Genomic DNA, 25,743 nt, shown 5'->3' with positions numbered 1-25,743 from the left:
TCAAGAGCACTGTGGTGAAATACCGTAATTGATTTCCTTTTCTTTCTTTCTTTTTTTAAAGTGCTTTCTTTGTGGGAGGCATGAGATTCACCATCAGAGGCACTTTGCAAAAAAGTGACTACTCTTGTAGAGAATACATTTTGTTTTCTTGTTAATATAATGCCACTAAGTCTTTTGGCTAGGATTAAACATGTCTATATTTATGGTAGAGTTATAAGTAAAATTTGAAACCTCCCAATTAAAGAACAAGTATGAAAATGTAAGATAATGTTCTTCCACAGTGACCTCCACTGTTTTAAACTTTCTGTGGAGGGAAAAAAGTGTTTTGCTTTCTAAAGCCTTTTAACATTACTTATAGCCAAGTACTGTGTTATGAAAAATGTGGCATTGACATTTATCTTTAAATTATGAGCAGAGAGATTTTTTATTTGTTATGTTGAGTACATATAATTTAGTTTTTTTAACATTACAGTTCCATTACATGGTTTTGCTTTTGTTTTCTGTTGTTGATATTCATATAATAATTGACATCACAAGATTTATCCTCACAAGAAGTAGCTGGTTTATTTCCAGGTTACAGCCATACTTCCCAAAGTTCCTCTGGGTTCTGAGAACTATGCCAGCTCACCTGTCATCTCCATTCATTTTCTACAGGACAGTCTCATCGAACTCAAGGAGTCTTCAGCAAAGGTTTGAGTCTTTTAAAATCATCATGCCTAAGTAAAACAAACAAACAAAAATTCTTCATTTATTTAATAGATACCTTCACTCTAGTAAATTCAGTAAGCTAGTGAATAACCTTTAAAAATTCCTATCACAACTGAAACAATGGATGACAGCGGTCCCTTTTAAGGAGATTGTTATCAAATGTGTGTAATGTGGCAACATTTCTATAATCTCTCTTTGCTTGCTGTGTTATGCATTATCCTTTTATGCTTCAAAATCTGGAAATAAGTTTAAGGTTTGGGGAAGGGGTTGTTGGTTTGTTTTGGGGAGTAAGCTTATTTAATTTCTCGAAACAAATCTGTCAGGTTGTTTTCTGACTTTTTTTAGACAACCCAAAAGACCAGAAAAGGAATTTGATGCATTCACATACTGTTCTAAAAACTGAGCCCATCTCAGTCCATAAAACTCTTTCTCTTGCCTCTGCTGAGCTACCTTTTTGGTGGTTGTAGCAGAATATTAAGAAATCTGGTTAATGTCAACTAATCATTCTCTTGGCGGGGAATACTCAACTTGATGATCGTGTTTACATGCCAGTATTAATTTTTGCCTATTACTCTACTTTCTTGAGTATTCTTCTTCTAAAAATAATGTGCAGTTTGTGTATCTTATTACAGAGTTCACCTCATTATTGTAGTTGAATTGTCCATTGTTCATGTTATTTTGTCTACTTATTATAAAATTTGTACCTCTTTCACTTTGATTTTCTACTTTGCCTCCTCTTATATCTGCTAAGTATTATCTCTTATTGGTGGACCAATACAAAATGAAATTTTGAAACAAAGGCAGTTGACATTACAAACTGCTTTTAGATCTGTAGTTTTATAATGAAATGTCTGTGGATATTGGGCAATAAGCACTAATTTTTTAATAGTTTAGGTTAGCTAATGTGCCTTTGTCCTGAAATTGTAGCATTGTTTTTAGAATATACTGTATTAATCAAAAGAGTATTAGCTGTACTGTGTGAATGCTTTCTTTTAAAGTAAAACTTTTTATTGGCTAAATTAAGTATGTATTGCAATACAGTTGGTTTTCATAACCAGTTTGGGACTGTGTATGTCAGTTTTAAACCAGTGGCTTGTGTGAGCTATTTTAAATTCATGGGTTAACAATGTTACCTGGAGAGTATTTATTTCCTGAAACATACTTTGAAGCAGTTTGAAACCTGCTGTTACAGTTAACTGGAATTTCTCATCAGTGATGAAAATTATGGTTTCTTACATTTGTGAAAGCCTTTTGAAAATAAAACATGTGAGATAAACACGTTATTTCATTTCATGCTCATAACAGTGCTGTGAGGTAGGTAGGGCAGGAGGGTAGTGTCTTTTGGACAAATAAGAAACTAAAAAAGTTCTTGATCTTTTCTCAGTGGCACATAACTTGTTTGTAGTACCAAAACTTGGACTGAAATTAAGGTTCCTCAAGTATTCTTACCAGAATGAAAAAAAAATTGCAAAAAAATGTAGGTTCCTTGATTCTTTCTTTTTAAGACTTAATTTATTTATTTGACAGATAGAGATCACAAGTAGGCAGAGAGACAGAGAGAGGAGGAAGCAGGCTCCCTGCTGAGCAGAGAGCCCGATGTGGGGCTCCATCTCAGGACCCTGGGATCATGACCTAAGCCGAAGGCAGAGGCTTTAACCCACTGAGCCACCCAGGCGCCGTGGTCCCTTGATTCTTAGCACCCATTTCAGCAGTAGTTGAAACGGGTTCCTAACTCCTTTAGTGGGTTTGCCTTGTTTTTAAAATTATAATGCTTTAAGTCAGTCTCTTTATTCCCCCTTTGAAAAAAGATAGTGATTTTCTGGTATTTAAAATTCAATAGATTTATTCCATATTCAACCAGAAATTTTTGAAAATGGTGCTGAATGCACTTGTAAAAATCACATGATTCATACCACTTTTCAGATCCTTAGGGCTCAGTATAGTTAACTCGGTGATATGATTAGGTGTTATAACTATTTGAAATGAACTCTTAAGCCTTTGGAGCTTGGTAAAGTATCCACAGATTACTGGTCTGCATTTTTATATGTCTAGGAAGGTTCAATAGCATATGAATGTCTTAGGAAAAAAAAAAACATTACCAGACTTTGGGTGATCTTTAAAATTGACCATCTATATCCCTTACTGTTTCTGGGGTAGCTTTTACTTTTTAGAGGATTTGAATGATCTGTGTCTATTTTTTTCATGTTCTGTTGTCAATTGTGTACATATAAAATTGTTTCTATGCTTTAATTTTTTAGTTAATGCTTTTTCCCTGGGATCTTTTTTTATTGCATTATTATTTTTACTTTCTAATCCATGGTAAAAGTAATACATAGATTTAGCTTTTCAAGTGGGATTTGTTAACGGGAGAAAAATCTAGCTTAATATCCAAATCTTTTCTGTCTGTCTGCCTTCCACCCCCAATTTCCAATTGGCGTTTTTCCAGTTTGGTCACTCGTGTATTCAACTAGCAAACCTAGAAGCTACATTTGATGAAGTGTGAAAAGCATTTCCCTTTACCCATGCCTCTCTGTAATTGAGGAGAGCAACAGTGACCACTTGAAACAGAATTCAGGTTTTAATTCTGTTCATCATCTTAAAACAAGGATTTACAATCAAATGGAAACCTATAATTGAGACCATCTTTATATACTGTAGCCTTAATAAAGTCAGTGTAGTAGTGTTAACAGATTTTGAAAATCAGTCATGTTTTTGGACTTATTGATCCCAATGTTAAGAATAAAAGCAAATCAAAAGCAAAATCCATCAACATTATATGCCAATCAATTTAACAAATCATTTATTTTGTTTGGCAAACACGTATTGAGTACTCGGTTGTGTATAAGGCACTAGGAAGTGTGTTAAAGTAGAAAAAACAAGCTTCCATGTCATACTGGAAACTGTTATGGACAAATGTAAGTGACATGAAATTAATAGAAAATGCCTGTCACAAAAAACGGTTAATATAAAATAATAAATATAGGAATGCATCAGAAAGTAAGTTGAAAGTGAGTTGCAGAGTTCAGAGACAATTGAAGTGCTGATGGCTTTTGTGCTGTCTTTGAAACCTAGTAGGATTTTAAGAGGTTAAGAGAAATGTGAGTGACCATTCTGGTGAAGAGAACTGCTGGAAAGGATAGTGTTAGGGACCCAGTGGTAGCCACAGCATAGAGTGCATTGGGTTGCCCCATAGTAGGATATAATTCTACAAAGGTTGTGAAGAAGTACCTAAGCTAAGGAGTATGCATTTTATTCTGTAGGCAGTGAGAGACTGCTTGTTACTGTGGAAAAGAGTCTTGTGATCAGAACTATTATTAGAAAGGTAGGAAGAATGAATAGAATTAGGTACATTTCTAAAGTCAGAATATATAAGTTTCCCAATTCCTTGCAATACAGAATTGAAGTTAGGCACAATTAAAAACTTCATTCTTGAGTACTGTGTGTGTGCATGTGCATGTGTGTGTGCGTATGCTTGTGTGTACTTATTTGTAATCACACCCCCCTTTTTTCTTTTATCAGGAGAACTAAGCAGTACTTCCCTTAGAGAAATCTTTGCGTATTGTAGGAATATATTATTTCTTTTGTCTTATCAGTTTCAAAAGTAATATTAACTTAAGATATAAATAAACCTCACAATTAGAAAATCTTGAAGCGTTGTATAGGGCATTGACCCAGCAAGAGTACCATTTGGATAAGTGCTTTTATGACTGTTTCTCATTCTTTTGCTCTTTGTTGTTAATAAACATTTTGTCTATTTCAGTTGATCATCAACTTTTAAACATTGACATTTTAAAGAATCTACTTCTGCATTGCCATGGCAGTATTTCTCAGCCAACTGAATTGAAAATATTTGATGGTGTTAAAAAATAAGTGTTTCTTTAATTTTCAAACTGATGGTCTTTTTTTAATGTATTCCTTTGAATACAAAGGATTTCCTCATGTTAAACTATTTGGCTTTTGACTCACTATTTGTTTTCATTCCTAAGGTATATCTAGGATTATGTAGTTAATGTAATGAGTTATATTTCATATTCTGCTGCCTATTACTTGTAATGTCTTAAATTGAACATAAGCTTGTAGCACAGTTACAAATGCTATAAGGATAGGTATCTGATTACTTCCTTAATGTTTTCTTTTATACTAGATTCCATATTTACAACTTGTGTAAGTTATTAAGGTTGTCTCTTAATTATTTAGGTAGCACATCTTTGATCTTTGGCTGTTTATTGTCTGTGGGCCTTTTGAAACAATAGGCAGATATCAGTTCATCATTTTTCAGTCTCTGAGTTTTTTTTTAATCATCCTCAGGTGACCACATGGTTTTCTGAGCTCCTTAGAACCAGTGAGACAAATTTTGCAGCCCATTGTGATTATTTGGTAGAAATTGGAGTGCTTTCAGAAGTAGAGAATATGCAGCCTTTATATTTACAAAAAAAAATTAGGATAATGTATGCATGGTATATGCTGAGGCAAAGAAGACTTATTAGTAAAGTCATGGTGAGGTTTTATTTTATACTTTGGCTCACTGTCATCAGTTGCCTTGTAAGTGGATGGTAAAACTATTTAAAATTTTCCTGATTGTGTAGAGGTTTGTATCTTTTTTTTTTTTAACAGTAAGAGAGTTCAGTCATTATTTTTCACATATGGACTCCTGTAGTGGTGCTTATACAATAGGGCTATAAAAGCCTCCATTAAGTCTCAGTTTCATTTAAGACTGGAATGAACTGCTTGAGTTTAAATGAAAATTTTTGTAAGGCCAAGAATTGAAGTCTTTGCATAATTTGTGCCATGCTTTTATTTCACCTCTTGTAATCCAGACAGCTGACCAGTTTTGACTTTGGGTCTAACTACCAATTGTCTTTTCATTAAATAAAGAATCAAGCAGATGATGCCGATACTGGAAAACTAATAATCTTTAGTAATATTGCCTTAATTTAACAGCTCTACATTAATCATACTCCTCCACCACTGTCCAAGAGTAAGGAGAGAGAAATGGACAAGAAAGACTTGGACAAGTCGAGGGAAAGATCCAGAGAAAGAGAGAAAAAAGATGAAAAGGACAGGAAAGAACGGAAAAGGGTTTGTAATTTTTTAAAAACTAGTTTGGAAAGTCATTATATTGTGTATGGTAGTGTGTTCTTGCCTTTTTTAAAGTACTAGTTTGTTGCATGGCAGGCTGATATTTGGTGTTTTAACTGGTATTTTCACCCTAAAATGTGTTTGAATTGAATCTTCTACAGTAGTAAGGATCTTCATTCAGCCTAACAATCTCTCCCAACTATGCTTGTCTTTCATGTCATTTTGCAATGTGAAAGGACTGAGAATACTCTCCAATGCTAGTTAGCTGTGCCCTTGTATAAAAGTAATATTTTAAAACAAAAACATAAACTCTTGATCAATGTAGTTCACAATTCTTGGTTCTAGGATCATTCAAACAATGACCGGGAAGTGCCGCCGGACTTAGCCAAGAGGCGAAAAGAGGAAAATGGAACAAGTAGGTAGAATTATTAATGCTTTCAAAGCTGTCGTCAAACTGAACTGAAAGAGGCTTTCATGATTTTCTTTTATACTTTTAGTGGGGGTTTCAAAACACAAAAGTGAAAGTCCATGTGAGTCTCCTTATCCAAATGAGAAAGACAAGGAAAAAAATAAGTCAAAGTCTTCAGGCAAAGAAAAAGGTGGCGATTCTTTTAAATCTGAAAAGATGGATAAAATCTCCTCCGGTGGCAAAAAGGTAAATTAGGGAAACAGTGGAACAAAAGGCTTTTTCTTAAAAAATTGACTCTTGAGTATTTAGCAAATACTGAGTTAATTTGATAATCAAATAGTCGTTGCTTAATTATTTGAGGGTGGAAGAGGAGGCAGTGGGGGAGGGTTATCTGGGGGAAATTCCAGCCAATTGGGTCCAAAATTACAGGGAGTAGAATTAATCTCTGAAATTCCTTTTCTCTCCATTCCACCCCCACCTGCTTCTATTCATTGAGCTTTACCCTTTACCCTTTCTTTTTGTGTTTTCTTTTATTCCTCCTTGCCAGCAGTGTTTTGGTTTCTTTACATTCATAAGATTAAAATATAGTCATGTGTATTCTTTCTCCCTGATCATTACATTGTCATAAAGTCTTTATTAATTGTGATTTAAAAAATATTTTTATAACATTTTCTCCTAATAAACTTGTGTTTGTAACTCGTATTTGATTTTCAAACCAAGTATAATGTGCATTTTCTTAGATACTCATGGATGATATTCATAATACATTTCATGCATCTGCCATAAAGTAGGCAAGTCATTACTATTAAGGTATAAAGTGTTTCAAAAGCATTATTTTGTACATAGTCATAGTTCTTAAAAGCAGTTTTGAAAAATTATAAGGTAATCATTTTAAAATTTCTCTGTGCTTTGGGGCGCCTGGGTGGCTCAGTCGGTTAAGCTTCCGACTCTTGATCTCAGCTCAGGTCTTGATTTCAGGGTTGTGAATTCAAGCCCTGCTTTGGGCTCTATCCTGGGCATGGAGCCTACTTAAAAAAAAATTTCTATATGTTTTAAAAGTGATGCTGCTCCTTTTAAATAAGTGTTTTTAAATTGAGGTAAAATTAACATAAAAATAGCCATTGTAAAATGTACAATTCCGTGGCATTTCGTATATTTACAGTGTTGTGCAATCATTATGTCTATCAAGTTCCAAAACATTGTCATCACCCCAGAGAGAAACCCCATACCCATTAAGCAGTCATTCCCCATTTCCCTCTCCTTTTAGCTCCTGTCAGCTACTAATTTGCTTTCTGTCTCTATGGGCTTACTGGTTTTGGATATTTTATGTAAATGGAATCGCATAATAACGTGGTCTTTTGTGTCTGACTTCTTTCATTTAACATAATATTTTGAGATTCTTCCATGCTGTAGCATGTATCAGTACTTCCATTTCTTTTTATGGCTGAATAATATTCCATTATATGCATATACCACATTTGTTCATCCATTTGTCAGTTGATGGGACTTTTTTGTTGTTTCCCTTTGGCTGTTGTGAATAGTGCTGCTATGAATGTTCGTGTGCTGCTCTGAAGTGTTTGTTTGAAGACCTGTTTTTAGTCTCTTGTGCGTATACCCAGGAGTGGAATTTCTGGGTTATATGATAATGCCATGTTTAACTTTTTGAGGAACCAACAAATTTTTCCATGGTAGCTGGACTGCTGCTCCTTCACCAGCAATGTATGAGGGTGCCAGTTTCTCTAAATCATTGCCAACGCTTGTTATTTTCTGTTTTTTAAAAAATTTTTATTAAAATTTTTTTTATTATAGCCATCCTAGTGGGTGTGAAGTGGTATCTCATTGTGGTTTTATTTTGCATTTCCTTAATGACTAATGATGTTGAGCATCTTTTCATGTGTTTGTTGGCCATTTGTATACCTTCTTGGGAGTAATCTGTTTAGATGCTGTGGCCATTTTTAAATTGGATTGTCTGTCTTTTTGTTGCTCTGTTGTAAGACTTCTTTATATAGTCTAGATATTAGACCCACATGAGATGTATGATTTGCAAATATTTTCCCCCATTCTGTACATTGTATTTTCACTTTCTTGCTAGTGTTCTTTGATGCATGAAAATTTTTGTTTTTGACGAAGTCCAATTTTTTTCTTTTGTTGCTTGTGCTTTTGGCATCATTAAATACGTTTTTGAAGAAAAATGTATGGCTGGTGGGTGATAAAAAGGGATTTGGAGCTGATTTTTATATTTGGTTTTCCCTTCCCAAACTAATTCCACCATTCCTTATAGGAGTCCAGGCATGATAAAGAAAAGATAGAAAAGAAAGAGAAACGGGACAGTTCAGGAGGAAAGGAAGAGAAGAAACAATATCCTTTTCATCTTATTGGAGTTTTTAATCAGTGTAATGGAAAGCTTTGATACTGGTCATGTTTAGAATTGTACCCTTGTAGTATGTGGTCTGAATAAAGTTTAAGGGCTTATTAGCTTTTAAATAGTCTCTTCAATTAACCCTCTCAAATGTCCGAAACGCGGAAGTGGGAGACTTGATACATTTTTTTTTTAAACTACTGTGGTGACTGTGAAGTGGTTTTATGCCGTCAAGGGATTTCGATTCTCTCTGGTTGTATTACTACTGAGAGGAAGAAAGGGAACAGGGAGTCCCTTGGGCCGGGGGCATGGGAATTAGAAGGGCAAGATGATGCAGCAGATGAGCAGAGCTGGTGGAAGTTGCGGCTACCAGGCTGGTCAGAGCCAATTAGGCCTGCAAACTGAAGGACTGCACTAAAAATTGAGACACCATTCCTTTTTTTTTTCAAAGTTGTTTTCCCTTAATTTGTCATCTACTCATAAGTCCTCGGACAAGCACAGATAATGAAGACTTTCAATCAAGGTGAGTGTTTTCTCACCTCCTTTCATTTAAAGATAGAAATATGAAACGAGGTCTGATAATGTTGAAGAAACTAGATCCATTTTGCAAGGTGCAACTTGAATTTTACACCTAACTCTTAATGACCAGGTCTTCAGGTACAGATGCAAAACAAGATTCACAGTTATTTTTAAGCTGCTTTCATCTTAAGCTTGCTGTTAGCCATGCAGGGTTTTTTTGTTTGTTTGTTTGTTTGTGTTTTTTAGCACCAAGATGTATTTAAGAACATCTGGCTTTCTCTTCACCACTCATTCCCAACTTCTCTGGATAATTAATCACCTTTTTTTTTTAAGTACCTATAGCCTTGTGGGTGGTGCTGATATCTGCACTTTACAGGTGAAGAGCTTGAGACTCTGAGGGGTTAAGTTGAAGAGGCTAGCAGAGGTATTAGCTGACAGAGCCAATATTCACAACAAAGGTTTTCTTGCCCTTTAGTGTTCTCTGTTCCTCTTTTGGCCTTTTCCTGCAGATGTGTTATCCAGAAATTTTTGTTCTAAGTTTTTATGCCTCATTTGCTACCACAGGCCATGTTTTGCAAGGCCAGAAAATATGGTCTGTGCTTTTCGTTCTGGAATTTAAAATATGCAACTTCATTTTCAAGGTAATTCTACCTTGTATGAGATTTAAAGTGTCTAACCATCTTAAATAAATTATATGTGTACAGTAGTTCACTTTTAGTGAAGAGAGTGTTCAGAACTTAAGAATAGTTTTTTTTTGAGTACTCAGATTATCATCTGAATAGCTCTTGTTTGGTGATGCTTTAGGATTATTGAGGTTTATAGGATGATTTACCCTCTACATTTAATTGAGATGGCCGTATTTGAAGTTGTCAACTCCTTTATAGCCCATTTTCTTGCTTCCTTATTAGCTATCATTTCTTAATGATATAAAGTATACTTTATATTTACCTCTATATACTATATAAAGTATACTTGCTATCTCCACCCTCCCCCTAATATTATTTGCCGCTGCTTTTATGAAACCAGAGAGTTAACTAAAGCTATTTACAGTTGAATTAAGAGTCAGAAATGTGTGAGAGCCCGTTCTGTGTAAGGGTATGAGTTTTAGGGTATGGATTTTGTCCCATTTATTTTGGCTGCAGAACAGGCCACCTGGGTAATGTCCTAACAAGTGGTGTGTGCCTTTTCATTTTTGTTATTCTCTGCTTGTTATCTAAGTAGTAGAATAGGCTAAATGAGAATTATGAGAGAACACTTAGAATTTAGTAGGTTTTCTTGAAAACCTTTAGAAAGATTGCCCATTCCTCAGTTCTAGCAAACTAGCTCTCTTCCCTAGCAAACTATAAACTCTTCATCTCCTTTTTTTTATTCTTTACTTTACTTTCTTTTATTTTGGCATTTTGCTTTTTACTTCTTGCTTTCACGTGGTCTCCTTATTAAAGAAAGCAAAAAACCTACTACGTACATCTTTATTAGGAATGGGTCAATCATTGTGACTGACCACTTTCATTGTGATTTTATATATTCTCTCTTTACTTAGTACCTAAATATTATTTTTCAGTATGTGAAGGTTTTACTACAGATTTCTTTTGAGTTCTTATTCACATGGGCCATGGATTTGTATTTTACCTCTTTGGATAAACTTTCAGGACCAAAGGCATGAAAAGACTGGTTTGGGTATTAAATGTTAGATTAGTGGTCTTGTAGCAAACCTTCTCAATTCAGATATCCTTTTCAGATATATTTGGCTTGATGTTCATACTGTTAATTTTTTTCCTGACAACCACATCCTGTACTTTATCCTTGGGTAGACTCTTAATTTTTTTGAGGCTCTGGTTGATTTTTCCTTTTTCTGGCTGTTCTGGCTGCCTCCTTCTATTTGGGTACATTCTAGGATTGGTCAGGTCTTTCTCTTGTTCTTCTTGATCCTTTAGAAATCTCATCATTTCTGATTGGCACCATTTACCTTTAGGCTACTTCAAATCTGCTGCTCCCTTTTTAAGTTATTTTACATTCTACATAAAAGAGAGCTGCCGCATAATGTCACATTTCCATGATTCAGAGATGTTATTAATTGTAAGATCCACTGTTGCTTTCTAGAACTTTTTTTTTTTTTTGAGAAGAGTGGATAGGGAAATGACATTGATTTGTAAATATTGCCCTGATTTCAGGAAAATGAAAATGATCACATTAGAGATAAGAAAATATAATATATAAATGTGACCCAGATTAGATTGCTTCCAAAATCTTCTGTTGTCTTTTCCTATCTCATGATTTTTAGTTGTAAAATCCTTTCTCCTTGTTCTCTAAATCTTCTGTTACTTATTATTGCTAACGTTTTTGTCCAGATTGATCTTTCCTCTCCTTGAGTTAGTCTCTTGAACACTACTAGTTGCTGTGCCTTTAACTTTTTCCCCTAGTTTGATCTCTAAAAACTCCTGCCAATTGAAATTTTTGTCTTCAAACCAGGTTCCTTTAGCATCTCAATTTTAATTTGATATGTGTGGTCCTCTGTTGAGTGTCAGGTTTTAGCTAACTTTTGAGAGTCCTTTTGTGAACCAGATGCTGTACTGAGACTTGGCTCCCAGACTGAGAAGCTCAGTCTTCTTTTACTTTGATTCTTGATTTCAAAGAATATTAGCAGTTAAGCTCTATCCTACCCATATGTATTTGTGGTATACTACATTCGTGTTCTGATCCTCCGCTCCAATGAGGCCTAATCTATTTTACAGGTCCTTTTCTCACCTCCAGTATCATAGGTGTAACCTAATTCTTTTATCCTTTAAACCACATTCTGCCCAAGGACAAACTCTCAGCCCCTGGGCAGAATGTGGCCTGTTAAATGTACTTTCTTGGCCTCACATAATACTTAACTTTGTTTTAATCAATATGATAAAGTCCAAATTTCAGTTTCTCTTGAAGAATTGGAACATCTGGCAACTCTGTGTCCAATTCTGCGTGGTAACAATCAGCTGGGCACCCTAGGTGCTGCCCCCCTTACATAGAGAATGGGTCTTTTTTAATTTAATAGTTACCTCAGTCATTCCCCACCCAGCTTACTTCATTTGTTTACATTATATACTAGCCTCTGTAAACAACTGATTTTGCAGTTCCTGTTCTGAACCTTTTTTCTTTAGTCCATACTTGGAAACTGACCTCTTATGTGCTTAAAGATTGCTTATCTTAAGAATGTGTCACCATGGTGAAGCACAGTCCTAGGTCCTGGTAATACCCGTTGTGGAGTGGGGAGTGTTCAGTTAAGTTTCTTTCTTAGTTTCCCATTGCTTATATGTGGGCAGCTTGCCTACAGAATCTCAGTCACAGATTCCTATGTAATATATGAGTATGTTACATATCCCTCTCCTTAGATTGTGATCTTGTTGAAGGCAGAAACTTCATCCTTTCCTTTTAATCAAACAACCAGGTATTTTTCTTTATTGCCTGCTATGTTTCAGATACTCAGTTAACTCTACAGGGAGAGAGCTATGTGCAGAAGTATTATGTATATCTCTTTGGGATTGATGAGAAAGAGCACTGGACTTTTTTTTGCCTTCAAAGTTCACTGCTAGCATTTGGTAGTATCCTGTTTAAGAAGAGTTTGCTTTGTGTGTTACAACATATTTTTGAGGGCGGGTTTATTTTGCTTTCATTTAGGTCTGTATGTAGTAATCATTAAATGCATTCAAAAGTTTTGTTAGGAGATTGAAATGATAGACACAAACTATTTTTCTCTTCATTTCCATCATTTATACTCTTCAGTGGGTGTGTATTCTTTGCACTGATATTCAGGTTACCAAAAAGTTGGACAGAATAGGAGGAATTTTCTCTTTTCTTTCTCTCACATAGGGTGGACCAAATATTCACTAGGTGCTGTGCTGTTTTTATTAGGATTTAGGCATGAGCACCTAGAAGAGGGCTCCCATGCCACATTTATCCCTGAGTATGACTATCCCTTATTCCTATGCTTTTATCCTGAGAGGGACCTGTAGGTCTGCTAAGATTGAGTTCAACAGAATCCCAGTTTTAATTCTTTGTTATATTTATCTACATGGACCATCTCAGGAAGTATGTTTACTATGATAAGAATTCCTAGGTAGCAGTAGTATAAGGAGAGTAAATGGTGGAGTAAAGTGGAATTAAGATGGCTATCCCTATATCCTTCTCCTATATCTGCTTTCTTCTTCATAAATGTTCATTTGACTTTTTTAACTGTCAGCTTCATCCATATATGCCTTTCTGCTGTGTGTTTGTGTGTGTGTATGTAATAGGATCACAAAATCCTGATAACTTCAGAAACTTGTAGAAATGAAGGGAACCAGATTCTCAGATGCCTCCTTTGAGGTGAAGACACTTAACCCAAAGCAATCTTATTAATTCTGTGGGCCTGTGTTTTCTAGTTTCTCTAAAAAAATTCTGTGTGTGTTGAAACATTTCTTAGGATCTTTTTGGTGAATTTGATCATAAAATTAGAATATGTGTGTGTTTATAAGGGCATACCTTGGATAAGAAGACTGAATTTATATTTGCTTTGCTTCTCTATTTTGGTCAGTGGTCTAGCTTTTCTTTTCTCCAGACCACTCTACTTTTCAGACTTGCTTCTTGCTGTCACAGCTCTGTATAAAGTAACATCATTTAAAACTAGCTGCCTCAGCTCTGAGAGCATGCTCTTCAAGGGCATTTCGTGCATAGTTTTCTGATGCCCAGAAGGAGGGGTGTGGTAGAACTAGGGAAATTGCAACTTTACTAATACAACAGGGCCAATTTCTAGGGGGGGGGGGCAATTGGGGGAGGAGGAAGAAAACCTCAGGATGTCCTGCCCAGCCAGATAATACCTAGTAGAAGGTGATGTTTTTAAAGGTAATCTTGTCTCTCTGCAAGCACAGTATTACCAGTGCAGTTGATAGCACTGACAGAGGAGAGGTTTCTAGGATGTAGAAACAGCTCTGACCCAGCCTGAAGTAGAAGCCCTGTGAAACTCAGCAGTCCTAAGTATGAAAAAGATCTGTGTTATCTCTTGGATTTGGCACCTGTGCTTTCCTATTTACAATTGTTAGAGTGGCACATATTTAAAAAAATAATTAAGAAAACAATAACCTTAGGAGAATGTTCCAGGTAATGTGGTATAAACGCATTGTTAATGAGAAGAAAATAATTACTCTGCTGGAAGATAGAGTCCTGAAGGCTGAGTTTGGCACTGTTTCATCACTACATGACTTTTCTTCTTGATGGCAGTTCTTTCTGAAGTTCACTGAAGTTGGGGCGGTTTTCAAGTTTGTAATCCCAACACTTCAACATTGTATTGGTAAATACGCTCTGGACACTGCTGAGAGACTGACATCCAGTATCTTCTTTCCACTTGCTCTTGTGCCTGCTGATTTGTCATTCCAGGGTATGGACAGACCCCTAAGCTGAAGGTCTCCCAGAGGAGGATGCCAAAGCTCCATGCGTCACTCTCAGAACGATATCTCCCATAATTAAGAGCTTCTGGTGCTGTCCATTTAATGGGAATCTGCTTTAAGTCAGAAGATGAATATACACCACCATCCTCTTGACGAGACATTCCAAAGTCACTGATTTTCAGAACATTATTTTCACCTCCAGGCAGTTTCTTGCAGCAAGGTCCCTGTGTATACAATTTTTACCCGAGATTCGCCATCCAGAAGCAGCATCTAATGAAAATTTCACTAACTGTTTTAGTTCATCCTTCTTTCTCAGAAAGGAGAGGAAATCGCCTCCTGGAACCTGTTCTTAATGATATAGATAGGCTGTATTTGTGTGCGAACTCCTATAAGTTTGACAATATCGGGATGGTTATATTGCTTGAGGATTTTGGCTTCTTGTAAAAATTTAATTTCAGTTCCTGGGAAAGATCATCTTTACATGTTTTAATGGCAACAGCAGTTTTATCCCTTAATGTGCCCTTGAGTATGTCAGCAAAAGTTCCCTTGCCCAGTAATTCTACTGTGATATCATCATGATTGAGACCCCCATTTCTTATTCTAGTTATGGCAATACTGAAATCATGATACTCTTTATTGCAACACTTTCCTTTTTCTTTTGCTTTTGCAATTTAAAAACTTGAGATAAAATTTACATAACAAATTTTGCAATTTTAAAGTGGTTTTTAATATATTCACTATGTTAATAGCCATCACCACTAATTCCAGAACATTTCCATCAACCCCAAAAGAGACCCCATACATATTAGCAGCCGCTCCCAGTTCTTCCTTCCCCTCCCCTGGAAACAACTAATGTACTTTCTGTTTCTGTGGATTTACCTGTTTTGGACATTTCATAAAAATGGAATCATGCAATATGTGGCCTTTTGTATCTGGCTTCTTTCACTTAGCATCATGTTTTCAAGGTTCATCCATGTTATAGCATGTATCAGAACTTCATTTCTTTTTATAACCGAGTAATGCTCCATTGTATGAATGTGTACCACATTTTGTTTATCCATTCATCAGTGATGGACAGGAAAAATGATTTTTAAGTATGAAAATTGTAAGCTCAACATTAGTGTATCCACAGTTAATAATTGGTAATGTCAAGGTTATACATGGTGTGAACAGAATGCTGTATAGAAATGATGTGTAAATTATTTGCCAGCATTTCATGCAAGTGTGATTACTTCCCAAGGCCCTTCTAGCTCTGGTTTTATGAAATATGTGTATGTAGTATTTTCGTCAATAAAGTTTAATGCTTTAAGCATTAGTTTAAAATTTGAATGAGAACAATGTTAGGCAGATACGAAGTTATTTGCCACATGTTGTAATGATCATGTTTTGAATTTATTTCAGTATGCAGTATTTGAAAATGTCAGTACATAAAGGAAAGGAAATGAGTATAATTAAGTCAATATATTTTTAAAGCAATTTTTATAATTTAGCAGACATTGCATCTTAATATAAGTCACTATTAAAATTGTGTCCTTGTGAAAAATGTGATGTCATTTTTCTTTTTTTTTGTTGATCATGTAAAATTGGTTCCTTTTCATTGCTCTGTGTTCTGTTTACGTTTGACAAGCTATTGCTTGCCCCTGTGGAATATTTTCTTGTTTCTCTTTCATTTTATCCTCCCCTCCCCTCCCCAACTTCTCCCTCTCTCACAGACAAAATATTCAGTGTTTTTTTTTTTTTAACTCCTCCTAGCATGCCTATCTTTAATGGTTTCTGAGAGGGGGAAGTGATGAGAAATACACAAATATTCCATTCTTATCTAGGGACTTAATTCAAGCCTTTGTTTTTGATAGAACTCATTGATTTTTCTTTGTTTCTTAAATCTTCCTTCTTTCCTTCCTTCTTGTTTTCCTTCTTTCCTCCCCTCCATTCCTTCCCTCCCTGGTTTCTCCTTCCCTCTCTCCCTCTCTCTGCCCCTTCTTTCCATAACAGCACCCCCCCCTTTCTTTTCCCTGTGTCCTTCCTTCTCTCTTCTTCCTTTCTTATCTATCAATATAATCACTTTGTTTCTTTCAGGTGAGATTGGAATGAAATTGTTCAGCTGTGACCAGAAATTAATTTTCCTGAGTAGATTGCCGAGAATTATGAATCAAGAGGGCCCATTTGCATCTTCTTAAGTTATTCAGTTATCTGCTTTATTGCTCCATGCCGAAAACTTAAAATTGTTGAGTTGTGCATTACTGTATTTAACTTGTTGCTTAGTTTCTACATGTTTATTTTCAGTAAATGGCTGAAAGTGTTAACTGTTCCATATTTTTAGCACAATGTGCTGCATACAGTTCCCAACAAGCAAATAAGGTTACATGTGTACAGAATTTCACTTTAGGTTAATAACTAAATATTGCCTGGGTTTAGTTGTTTTGTTTTTTTTTTTCAATATGAAATGCTTCCTTTTTATTGTTTGAAACTGAAAATAAACAATTATTGAACCATTTTGAATTTACCTCATTTTAAAACTCAGTTTTAATTATTTGGCCTGTTTTTAATATTAGTCACTAAAAACGAAGTGGGAGCAGTGTCTTATGCAATGCTTAGGAATCATTTTATATAGTACATGTACAACATTAAAACCTGTTTAAAAAAAGAAAAAGGTACCAGCATTCACTTGTCCCTTGCCATTTTTTCTTGTAATTATGTTAGACAAATCTGGGGGGGAGGGAACCAAAAGTTAATTGTGTTTTAATTCTACAGCTACAGAAGCTTTGTATTGCTGAACTTTCGTCTGGAAAAGTTTCACAGTGACATTTTTAAAAGAAAATTTTTTTATCTACTGAATTCTACCAGTGTAACCTTTTTTCTAAATAAACAATAGTTTTCTCAAATGATTGTATATCACTGTGTATATTGTTGCTTATTCACAATAACTTAGTGAAGATAGTTTAGTAAGGCTCCTAGCCTTTTTCATTTCTTAGTCTGATCTACAGTGTTTTCAAATGATATCTCATCCAATAATATGAAAAAATCTTACTTGTTAACCTCTGCACCTGGGGTAAACAGTGGGTTGTAATCATGCCTAAAATTATCCATTTACTCTTCAATTCTTTGGAACTGATGATATCTATGCAAATTAAATTTTTTTTTTTTTTTAGAGAATGACAAGGCTATAATTTTTTTAAAGGATTGAGAAATGCTGAGCATATTTGAGAATTGGCATAGGGATATAAATCTTGATGCCCCTTTTCAGGTAATTGTAATTTGCAAAAATTGATGAACACAGTATGGGAGAATGATCCATTCAGTGACTATTGAGCACCCGTAATGTGCCTGGCATAAAAAGAAATTACGCATTGTTAAAATGATTTTGACATTGAGAAAATAGCTATGGTTCACCTCAGAATCATTTGTCTGAAATATAGCAGGGAGGAGCTCTCCAGTTATGTTGCATTCACATTTTAAAGAATACATGATTATGAGTTTGAACCAGAAAGATCACTACTTGCTTAGGATCAGGATCTATTCTCCTTGTCCCTCAAATTAATTGAACACAGGTGAACTTTGGTTGTATCCTTGCTAGAAATGCATTGAGGATGGAAAATACTAACTTTGGATTTAACTGTGCAAAAATAATTTATGTTGGAAGTAGGAAATCTGTATTTGTGTAGTGATAACTATTTTTAAGCATCTACTCTGCTCTAGGTACAGTGGGGTATTAAGACCTAATTCCTGTACCTGGGGTGCTTCCAGTCTAGCTTGAGATAAGGGCCGAATGAGTGCTATTGGGGGTCAGCAAACTATTTCTGTAAAGGACTGGATAGTAAATATTTGAGACTTTATGGGCTGTTTATACCCTGTTGGAACTGGGCTCTGCCATTATAGCATGAAAGCAGCCATAGGTGATCCATAAATGAATAAGTATGACTGAGTTCTAGTAGAATTACATTGACAAAAAACAGCTGTAGAGACTCCTAGAGAATATTTATTTTAAAAATATTTGAAAAAAAATTTGAGTGTCTCTTATGCACCAGAGGTACATCCTTGAGCAATACAAAGTCCCTGCTACCCTTGTAACTTCCATTCTAGTCAATGGAGGCAAACAAATAATGTTGGATGGAGGGAGGTCCTCCTAGGAAATCTAAATATGGGTGGTGCAGAGTTTATTGTTCTCTATATAGAGGGATCATGTAGAATGAAGAGGTGCAAAGCAGAATATTTTGAGGCAGTTACCATACTATGAATATTTTATTACTAAATAATACGAGCAGGTGCCATCCCTAATCACTCCACCCCCCAAGTTTTGAGCCTTTTACATGAAAATCATGTAATACAGGATTTCTCTCTCAGGAACTAGGATCTGAGCTGTAGTGACTGGTGTCTTAAGCTTGCCATCTTTTAGAAAGGAGTTCTTACCTTTAGGATCATAAATGGAGGATATCTACAGGACCACCACCACCCCCCACCGAAATTTTTGTGGAATGTGTGTTTTTCTAGCTTTCAGTTAAAAAAATTTTAAGTTGGCAAGTTTTTTTTTCTGGGTCTTGATCCAAAGAACTGTATATAAACACATACAAGTAACCCTGGACCTGTCTCTCTTGAGCTGGTGAGAAGTTGGAAGACAGTCGTCTGTCCATCTGTGTTGTCTTAAATGGTAGGGGCAAAAGTTAGAGTATCTTGCTTTGTCATTATACAAGTGATTTGTAGTTTATTGTTGGAAAATCACTGGTCCATGCTACATGGCTATTTTCTATTTCCTGGAAGCACCTTAGTCTGGAAGCAGCTTAGACAAATGGAAATTTCTAGCAGCCTTATTTTTTTTTCCAGCAATTGTGTAATTGTTTTATTTCTACCCTGCCATGTTCCAAAAAGGATTTATGAAAAAACATACTGTACAGTATTTAAGAAGTAAATGAGAACATTTGATTGGGTGAAATTAATACCTAAAATGAATTTAACACCCTAAAATGTTGTGTACACCTGGGCGATATATCAGTTCTGAGAAACCTGATAGGCCACACAGAGAAGGTGTGATTTCTTAGTTACAGGAATTACAGTGTCCATTAAATAAAAAGCTAGTCATGGAGAAGAACATTTTCTGGTAATGTAGCCCAAAAGAAACTTTCCTTTGCATTCATGTAAGAAAAAAACCCTGCCTTTCTAGTAAACAAAACGAAAAGGGTTGTATCTTGTCGCCCTAAATATTAGATGATGGCCAACACCTCAACTCATACTGGTGAGTATATTTCTACAAGGACACCAAAATATGTGGTCCAGGCACCCAGGTCTCTGATGATTTGGTTCGTCCAGGAAAACGTTTTTTGATTATTCAGGACAGGTTTTCTAAACTAGGATTTATGATGGCCTTACTTTTCACAAGCGTGTTTGTAAAGATCAGGAAATTCATATGACCGTAGTTTGATTTCCATGATACAAGTAAGATAAACAAGATCTCATTAGTTTAAAAGCTGTGCCTGGCCTTTGGTATTTTGTTTTTATGGATACTGATCTCTAAGGCTGCCTTTTAGGTAGAATGGAGCTTATAATATTAGAGCCACTTAATGTTCTATCTTATCACTTATCAGAAGCATGGTTTAAATTTTTTTTTTTTAATTGAAGTAACATTTCTGGAGACATTGTCAGGGCCAAAGATTTTACTGGGCCTAGAGCTGAGAATAAAAAGAGGAGCTGCTTAAGAGATGCTAATTCGTGCTAGTTGCATACAGATTGTTGTATTTATAAATGCAAATTAATATTTGCATTGGAAATGTGACTGAAGGAAGTGTGACAACCTGAGAAGATCTGTATTAGTATAAGAATAATTGCTTTTTATTTCTGATTCTTAGGTACTGTTTTAAGTTCTAATGACCAGTTCCACATCAATCAGGCTAACAAAGCTTAATTCCTTTGATGTGTTGTTAAATGGAGGTGTTTAGTGGAAGAAGAAAGGAAGATTTTGAACACAGGGCACATAAATGGCATCATTGCAAGTCAGAAGTAGCCTTTATTTAAGGGATAGGAGCTAGAAAATGACCTGGTACTTAATCTCCAGCTTAAAACCTCTGATTTTTGTCATATGACAGCTAGATGTCCTTGGATTTGAATATCAAACTGAAAAGAGCTACTATCACCCATGTTCCCACATTTTAACTGGAATGATATTATTGTACTATATTCAAGTCCTTCATGATCCTGATTTCATGCAGTCTGTTAGGATACTTATCTCCTAGGGTTACACAGATCATCATTATCAAAGTACATTTATGAAGTGTAATTAGATATGCCACTGCTAGTTACTGTTATGCAGAAACCTTTTGCACTTTCCAGGATGATTGATCCATCCAGGACACCAATAATAGAGAAAAGATCATGCTTACAAGATACAAGCAGGAAATGAAATGTAAAATGAGTAAGGTATTCATATCACATGCAACTGGGGTCCTGTTACATTTTAAGATGATGGTGAGTACTCAGGGTAAGAATGACCTCAGACTAGGTGTGATTTAGGAAGCCTTGCTCTCAATTGGTTGATTTGGGAAGACTTCAGGAAGGATTGGATGGTCAGGAAGCCATTCTATCAGGTGAGAGAATGTTGAACTTGGAATTCAGACCCATTTTTGGTATAGTGCAGAATCCTTGAAGCCAACCCATTCTGCTAGCACAGGATTGGATCATACCTGAAAGGCAAATACTTCCTCTTTGATACTATCCCATGCTGCCTCAAGACTTATGCCTTTTTTTGGTCTTTATTCATGACTGAGTCTGACATCACCAATCTTTTATTGCTTTAATCAATCAGTGTTAATCACATTTTTCATATCTTTACAGGTAATTGAAAAGTTACTACCTTTGTGTCAAGATGATTTCCCTTATCTGTTTCCTCTGAGTGGGGATGAGCTCCACTTAAACTTCCTCACGTGGTCTTCACAGTGCCCTTTTGTTAATGAATTAAATCTAACAATACATTAAGGCACATAAAGAAGACCTAGTAGTGACAGGTACTCAGTAACTGTTAGCAATTTTTATTGCTAATATTATTAGTGATATATAGTGATAAAATTTATTGCTAATATTACTAGTGATAATAGTAATAATATTTATACAAGTAGTTCACAAATGGAATCATCAGGATTAGAATTAATTGGGAAACTTGAGGTTCCACATTTCCAAATATACTGAATTAGATTATTTTGGGGTGGAGGCCTGGAATATTTTTTAACATAGTTCCTCAGGTGATTGTAATGTAAGGACAATATTTGGGAATTACAGAGTTTAACCAGCCTGCAATCCTGACATCTGTGTTCTTACCTCTTTTTTTTTTTTTAAAGATTTTCTTTATTTATCTGACAGACAGAGATCACAAGTAGGCAGCGAGAGAGGAAGGGAAGCAGGCTCCCGGCTGAGCAGAGAACCCGACGCTAACCCAGGAGAACCCAGGACCCTGGGATCATAACCTGAGCCTAAGGCATAGGTTTTAACCCACTGAGCCACTCAGGTGCCCCATCTCTGTTCTCGCCTCAAGTAGAAACAGAACCCATTCAGAGGCTTCTTATTTCTGAGGGTAGTAAGTATTAGGCTCCAGGGAAAACTCATCTTTGGCAAGAAGTATTTTAAAGGTAAGAGCAACAGCCTCTTTCCTGGGATCAGAGTTCATCAACTCTGCTAGCCCATGCTGCTCTTGCTCACTCTGACCCCCTGCCTTCTCCAGCCTACCTTCAGTGACCTTCCTGGATCTAACCTCTTGTTAACCTAGACATATGTTGTCAACAAGAATCAACTACTAAGGTAAGATGTTTGGAGTTCAGAGCTGCTTTTGATAACTAATTGTACTTTCAAGAACCTTTAACTTTCATCTGCAGTGATTGACTTTTCTATGGTTGTGTTCAGGGCTGGGTTTTGTTCTCCATTCCTTACTTTTCCTTGCATTATATCCTGATGTTTGTGGGAGGGGGTTGCATAAGTTTTTAATAATTCAGTTCTATAAATTTCTCCCTAACCACTGCTCTGGCTGCATCCCACAATTTTAATATGTGGTATTTTCGTTTCCATTCAGCTCAAAATGTTTTCCAACTTATGATTTATTCTTTGACCCATGTGTTATTTAGAAGTGTTTTAATTTCCAAATATTTGCAAAATTTCCCAGATACCCTTCTGTTATTGATACCTAGTTTGGTTCTATGGCTCAAAGAACATACTTTGGATTATTTAAATTCTCTTGCATTTACTGAGGCTTATTTTATGGCACAATAGCTGGTCTACCATGCTGAATATTCAGTGTACACTTGGAAATAATGTGTATTCCATTTTTGTTGGATGTAGTCTATAAATGCCAATTAGGTCAAGTTGGTTAGTGGTGTTCCAAATCTTCTGTGTCCTTGCTGATTTTCTGTCTGCTTGGTCTGCCAGTTATTGAGAGAGGTGTATTGTAATTTATAATTATAATTGTGGATTTATCTTATTTCATGTTTTGGTTTTGTCAGTTTTTGTTTCATGTATTTTGAAACCTTGTGATTAGGTGCATGCATATTTGGGATTATATACTGTTGGTGAATTGACCCCTTTATCAAAATGAAATATTCTTCTTTATTTCTGATAATATTCCTTATTTTAAAATTCATGTCAAAATTAATGTTTGCCTAGCTTTCTTTTTTTTAAAGATTTTATTTGTTTATTTGAGAGAGAGAAAGAGCACAAGCAGGGGAGCAGTAGAGAGAGAGGGAGAAGCAGGCTCCCCGCCAAGCAGGGAGCCTGATGCAGGACTCGATCCCAGGACTCCAGGATCATGACCTGAGCTGAAGACAGACACTTAAACATCTGAGCCATCCAGGCACCCTCTAGCTTTCTTCTGATTCAATTTGCAGGGTATATTTTTTCCATTCTTTTTTTTTAAATATTGAAAGTGGATTTCTTGCTTATTAATCCAAGTTGACAGTCTCTGCCTTTAAAAAAATAATTAAGGTTAATTTATTTATTATGAGAGAGAGAGAAAGCATGCATGTGTGAAGGGGGAAGGGAAGGAAGGAGAGCTAGAGAATCTCAAGCAGACTCCCTGCCAAGCAGGGAGCCTGATGTGAGGCCCTATCCCATGACCCCAAGATTATGACCTGAGCAGAAATCAAGAGTCAGACACCCAACTGACTGCACCTCCCAGGCACATCTATCTGTGTGTGTCTTTCTGTCTGTCTATCTATCAATCTGTGATCTTCCTGCCAGCATGGGGCTCAAACTCATGACCTGAGATCAAAAGTTGTATGCCCTACCAACTGAGTCAGCAGGGTGCCCCAACAATATCTGCCTTTTAATTGGGGTATATAGACAATGCATTTAATGTCATTATTGATATGATCATATTTAAATCTGACATCTTGCTATATATTTTCTATTTGTCCCATCATATCTTCCTTTTTTCCCTGCCTTCTTTTAGGTGGATGGTCCTTCAGTTTCCTCATTGGTAAAATGAGGCTAATAATAACAGCCATTTCATAAGGTACTCCTAGGGATTAAATGAGATAATATTTTAAAAGATTTATTTGTTTGAGGGAGAGTGTGTGCACAAGCAGGGGGAGGAACAGAGGGAGAGGGACAAGTAGACTCTACACTGGGTGCAGAGCCTGAAGGGAGGCTCGATCCCAGGACGCTGAGATCATTTTTTTAAAAAAGATTTTATTTATCTATGACAGAGAAGGCATAAGTGGGGTGGGTGGGGGGAGGTGGCAGGCAAAGGGAGAATCAGGCTTCCCGCTGAGCAGGGAGCCCGATGTGGGACTTGATCCCAGGGCCCTGGGATCATGACCTGAGCCAAAGGCAGACACTTAACAACTGAGCCACCCACGCATCCCAGGACCCTGAGATCATGACCCGAGGCAACATTAGAAGCTCGACCAAGTGAGCCACTCAGGTGCCCCAAGTGAGACAGTTTATTACATTGATGCTTGGCACATATTTATGTAGAGCTCAATAATTTTTTAAAATCAAAGGACAGAGAACTCCTTAGGATGTGAACTCTGCAAAGGTTTTCGGTTCTGGAGCTATTATGTACATACACAGGTGAGTTAGGTAGTCGTCTACAGGAGTAGTTTGGGCACTGAAAGGCCCTGATTCCAAAATATCTCTTCGCTACTGGCCAGCTGTGGTGTGTGGAATTTTCACAATTAAGGATTTTATAGGAACTTTTGGAGATGTGCATATCCATTAAGAAAGTCATTATGGGAGCGGTCAATTTTCTCACGAGCACTGAAGCACAAATTATTTCGGATGACCCCATCACCCTCCCGTATTCCCTAGGAAAACATTGAGAATTTTTTTTTAGGTAAAAGTCAGAGAAAGGGACGCAACCTGATGCTGGGGGAGTACCACGGTGGGCAGCTTGGATGGCTCCTTGAAGGTGAAAGGAGAGATGGGAGTATTGCCCAAAGGGACCTGGCCCAGTTGGTGGTTTTATCTTGTACCGGTTTGTGAAGTTAAGCTTCTGGTTTTCGTATTTGCTGCTTTCCTCCAGTTTCATTGTAAGAGAAATATGTCACAATTGATATTTAATTGTTAGATCTTTGCAGTAGTTGACTTGGTCATACTTTATATTTTATTCACTTCCAAAAGATGAGGTGGCTGGTTTGGAAGTCTAATTGGTAGTGGATTGGGAACAGTTGTGCTTTCCCATCTTTTGCTTCTTCATTGAGGATTTGTTTGGTTTTTGTGGATTCTTCAATACTCATCTAGACAATAAGCTTCAGAAGTGCAGGACTTTTGTTTAATGCCAGCACCTACCACATGGCATGGGGTACTCAATAAATACTTCACCCAGGGGTGCCTGGCTGGCTCAGTCAGTAGACTGGTTCTGAGGTAGCTCCATGGTTGGGGTAGATTAATAATCTGTAGGCTTTTGCAAGCTGGTCTAAGACACCTCACCACCCTTTGTTATAGGAAAATATGTTCTGATTTCCAAACAGTTGGCATGCAGATAAATTTTGGAACACAACCCATTGAAAAATTAGAGATGATTGGTAGGCTAATTCATCCATGCTTTTTTCACCAGGAACCCCAAGTAAAGAGATTTCCAGATTGTCTGTATATAACTATGAGTGCCACTGCTTTTCTTTAACTCTGGACAAATCACAGAGAAGAGAACGTTTTTCTTTTCAAGGTTAATATAATTATTACTAAAATTTTATTTATTTCTTGCAATTTTTTAAGAGAGAGGAGCGGAAGGAAAGGGGGAGAGAGAGAATCTTAAGCAGGCTCCATGTCCAGCTCATGAACCCAACATGGGACTCAATCTCGCA

The 25,743-nt window shown here is 36.3% G+C and overlaps 1 protein-coding gene and 1 pseudogene across 16 annotated transcripts in view; one reads left to right on the top strand and one right to left on the bottom strand.

The window, feature by feature from the left end:
* The window catches only part of THOC2 (THO complex 2), a 116,211-nt gene extending 98,848 nt beyond the window's left edge, over nt 1-17,363 (top strand). For 4 of the 16 annotated variants that reach the window (XM_032331872.1, XM_032331874.1, XM_032331868.1 and 1 more), the window contains exons 33-39: nt 559-690; nt 5,650-5,787; nt 6,133-6,202; nt 6,285-6,442; nt 8,478-8,554; nt 9,033-9,078; nt 14,463-14,569. In XM_032331872.1, coding sequence (XP_032187763.1) covers nt 559-690; nt 5,650-5,787; nt 6,133-6,202; nt 6,285-6,442; nt 8,478-8,554; nt 9,033-9,060 — 603 coding nt within the window. In that variant the 3' untranslated portion in view covers nt 9,061-9,078; nt 14,463-14,569. Of the gene's footprint in view, nt 1-558; nt 691-5,649; nt 5,788-6,132; nt 6,203-6,284; nt 6,443-8,477; nt 9,005-9,032; nt 9,079-14,306; nt 14,570-16,549 lie in introns of those variants that run through there. The other 12 variants (XM_032331878.1, XM_032331877.1, XM_032331876.1 and 9 more) reach the window with 10 other exon arrangements.
* Nucleotides 14,265-24,968, bottom strand: LOC116582344 (annotated as a pseudogene).
* Nucleotides 24,969-25,743: the final 775 nt, after the last annotated feature.

The sequence above is a fragment of the Mustela erminea genome, chromosome X, assembly GCF_009829155.1.
Source record: "Mustela erminea isolate mMusErm1 chromosome X, mMusErm1.Pri, whole genome shotgun sequence".
Lineage (NCBI taxonomy): Eukaryota > Metazoa > Chordata > Mammalia > Carnivora > Mustelidae > Mustela > Mustela erminea.
Note: the sequence above shows the minus strand (reverse complement) of the source record. Positions and strands in the feature narration are given on the sequence as shown.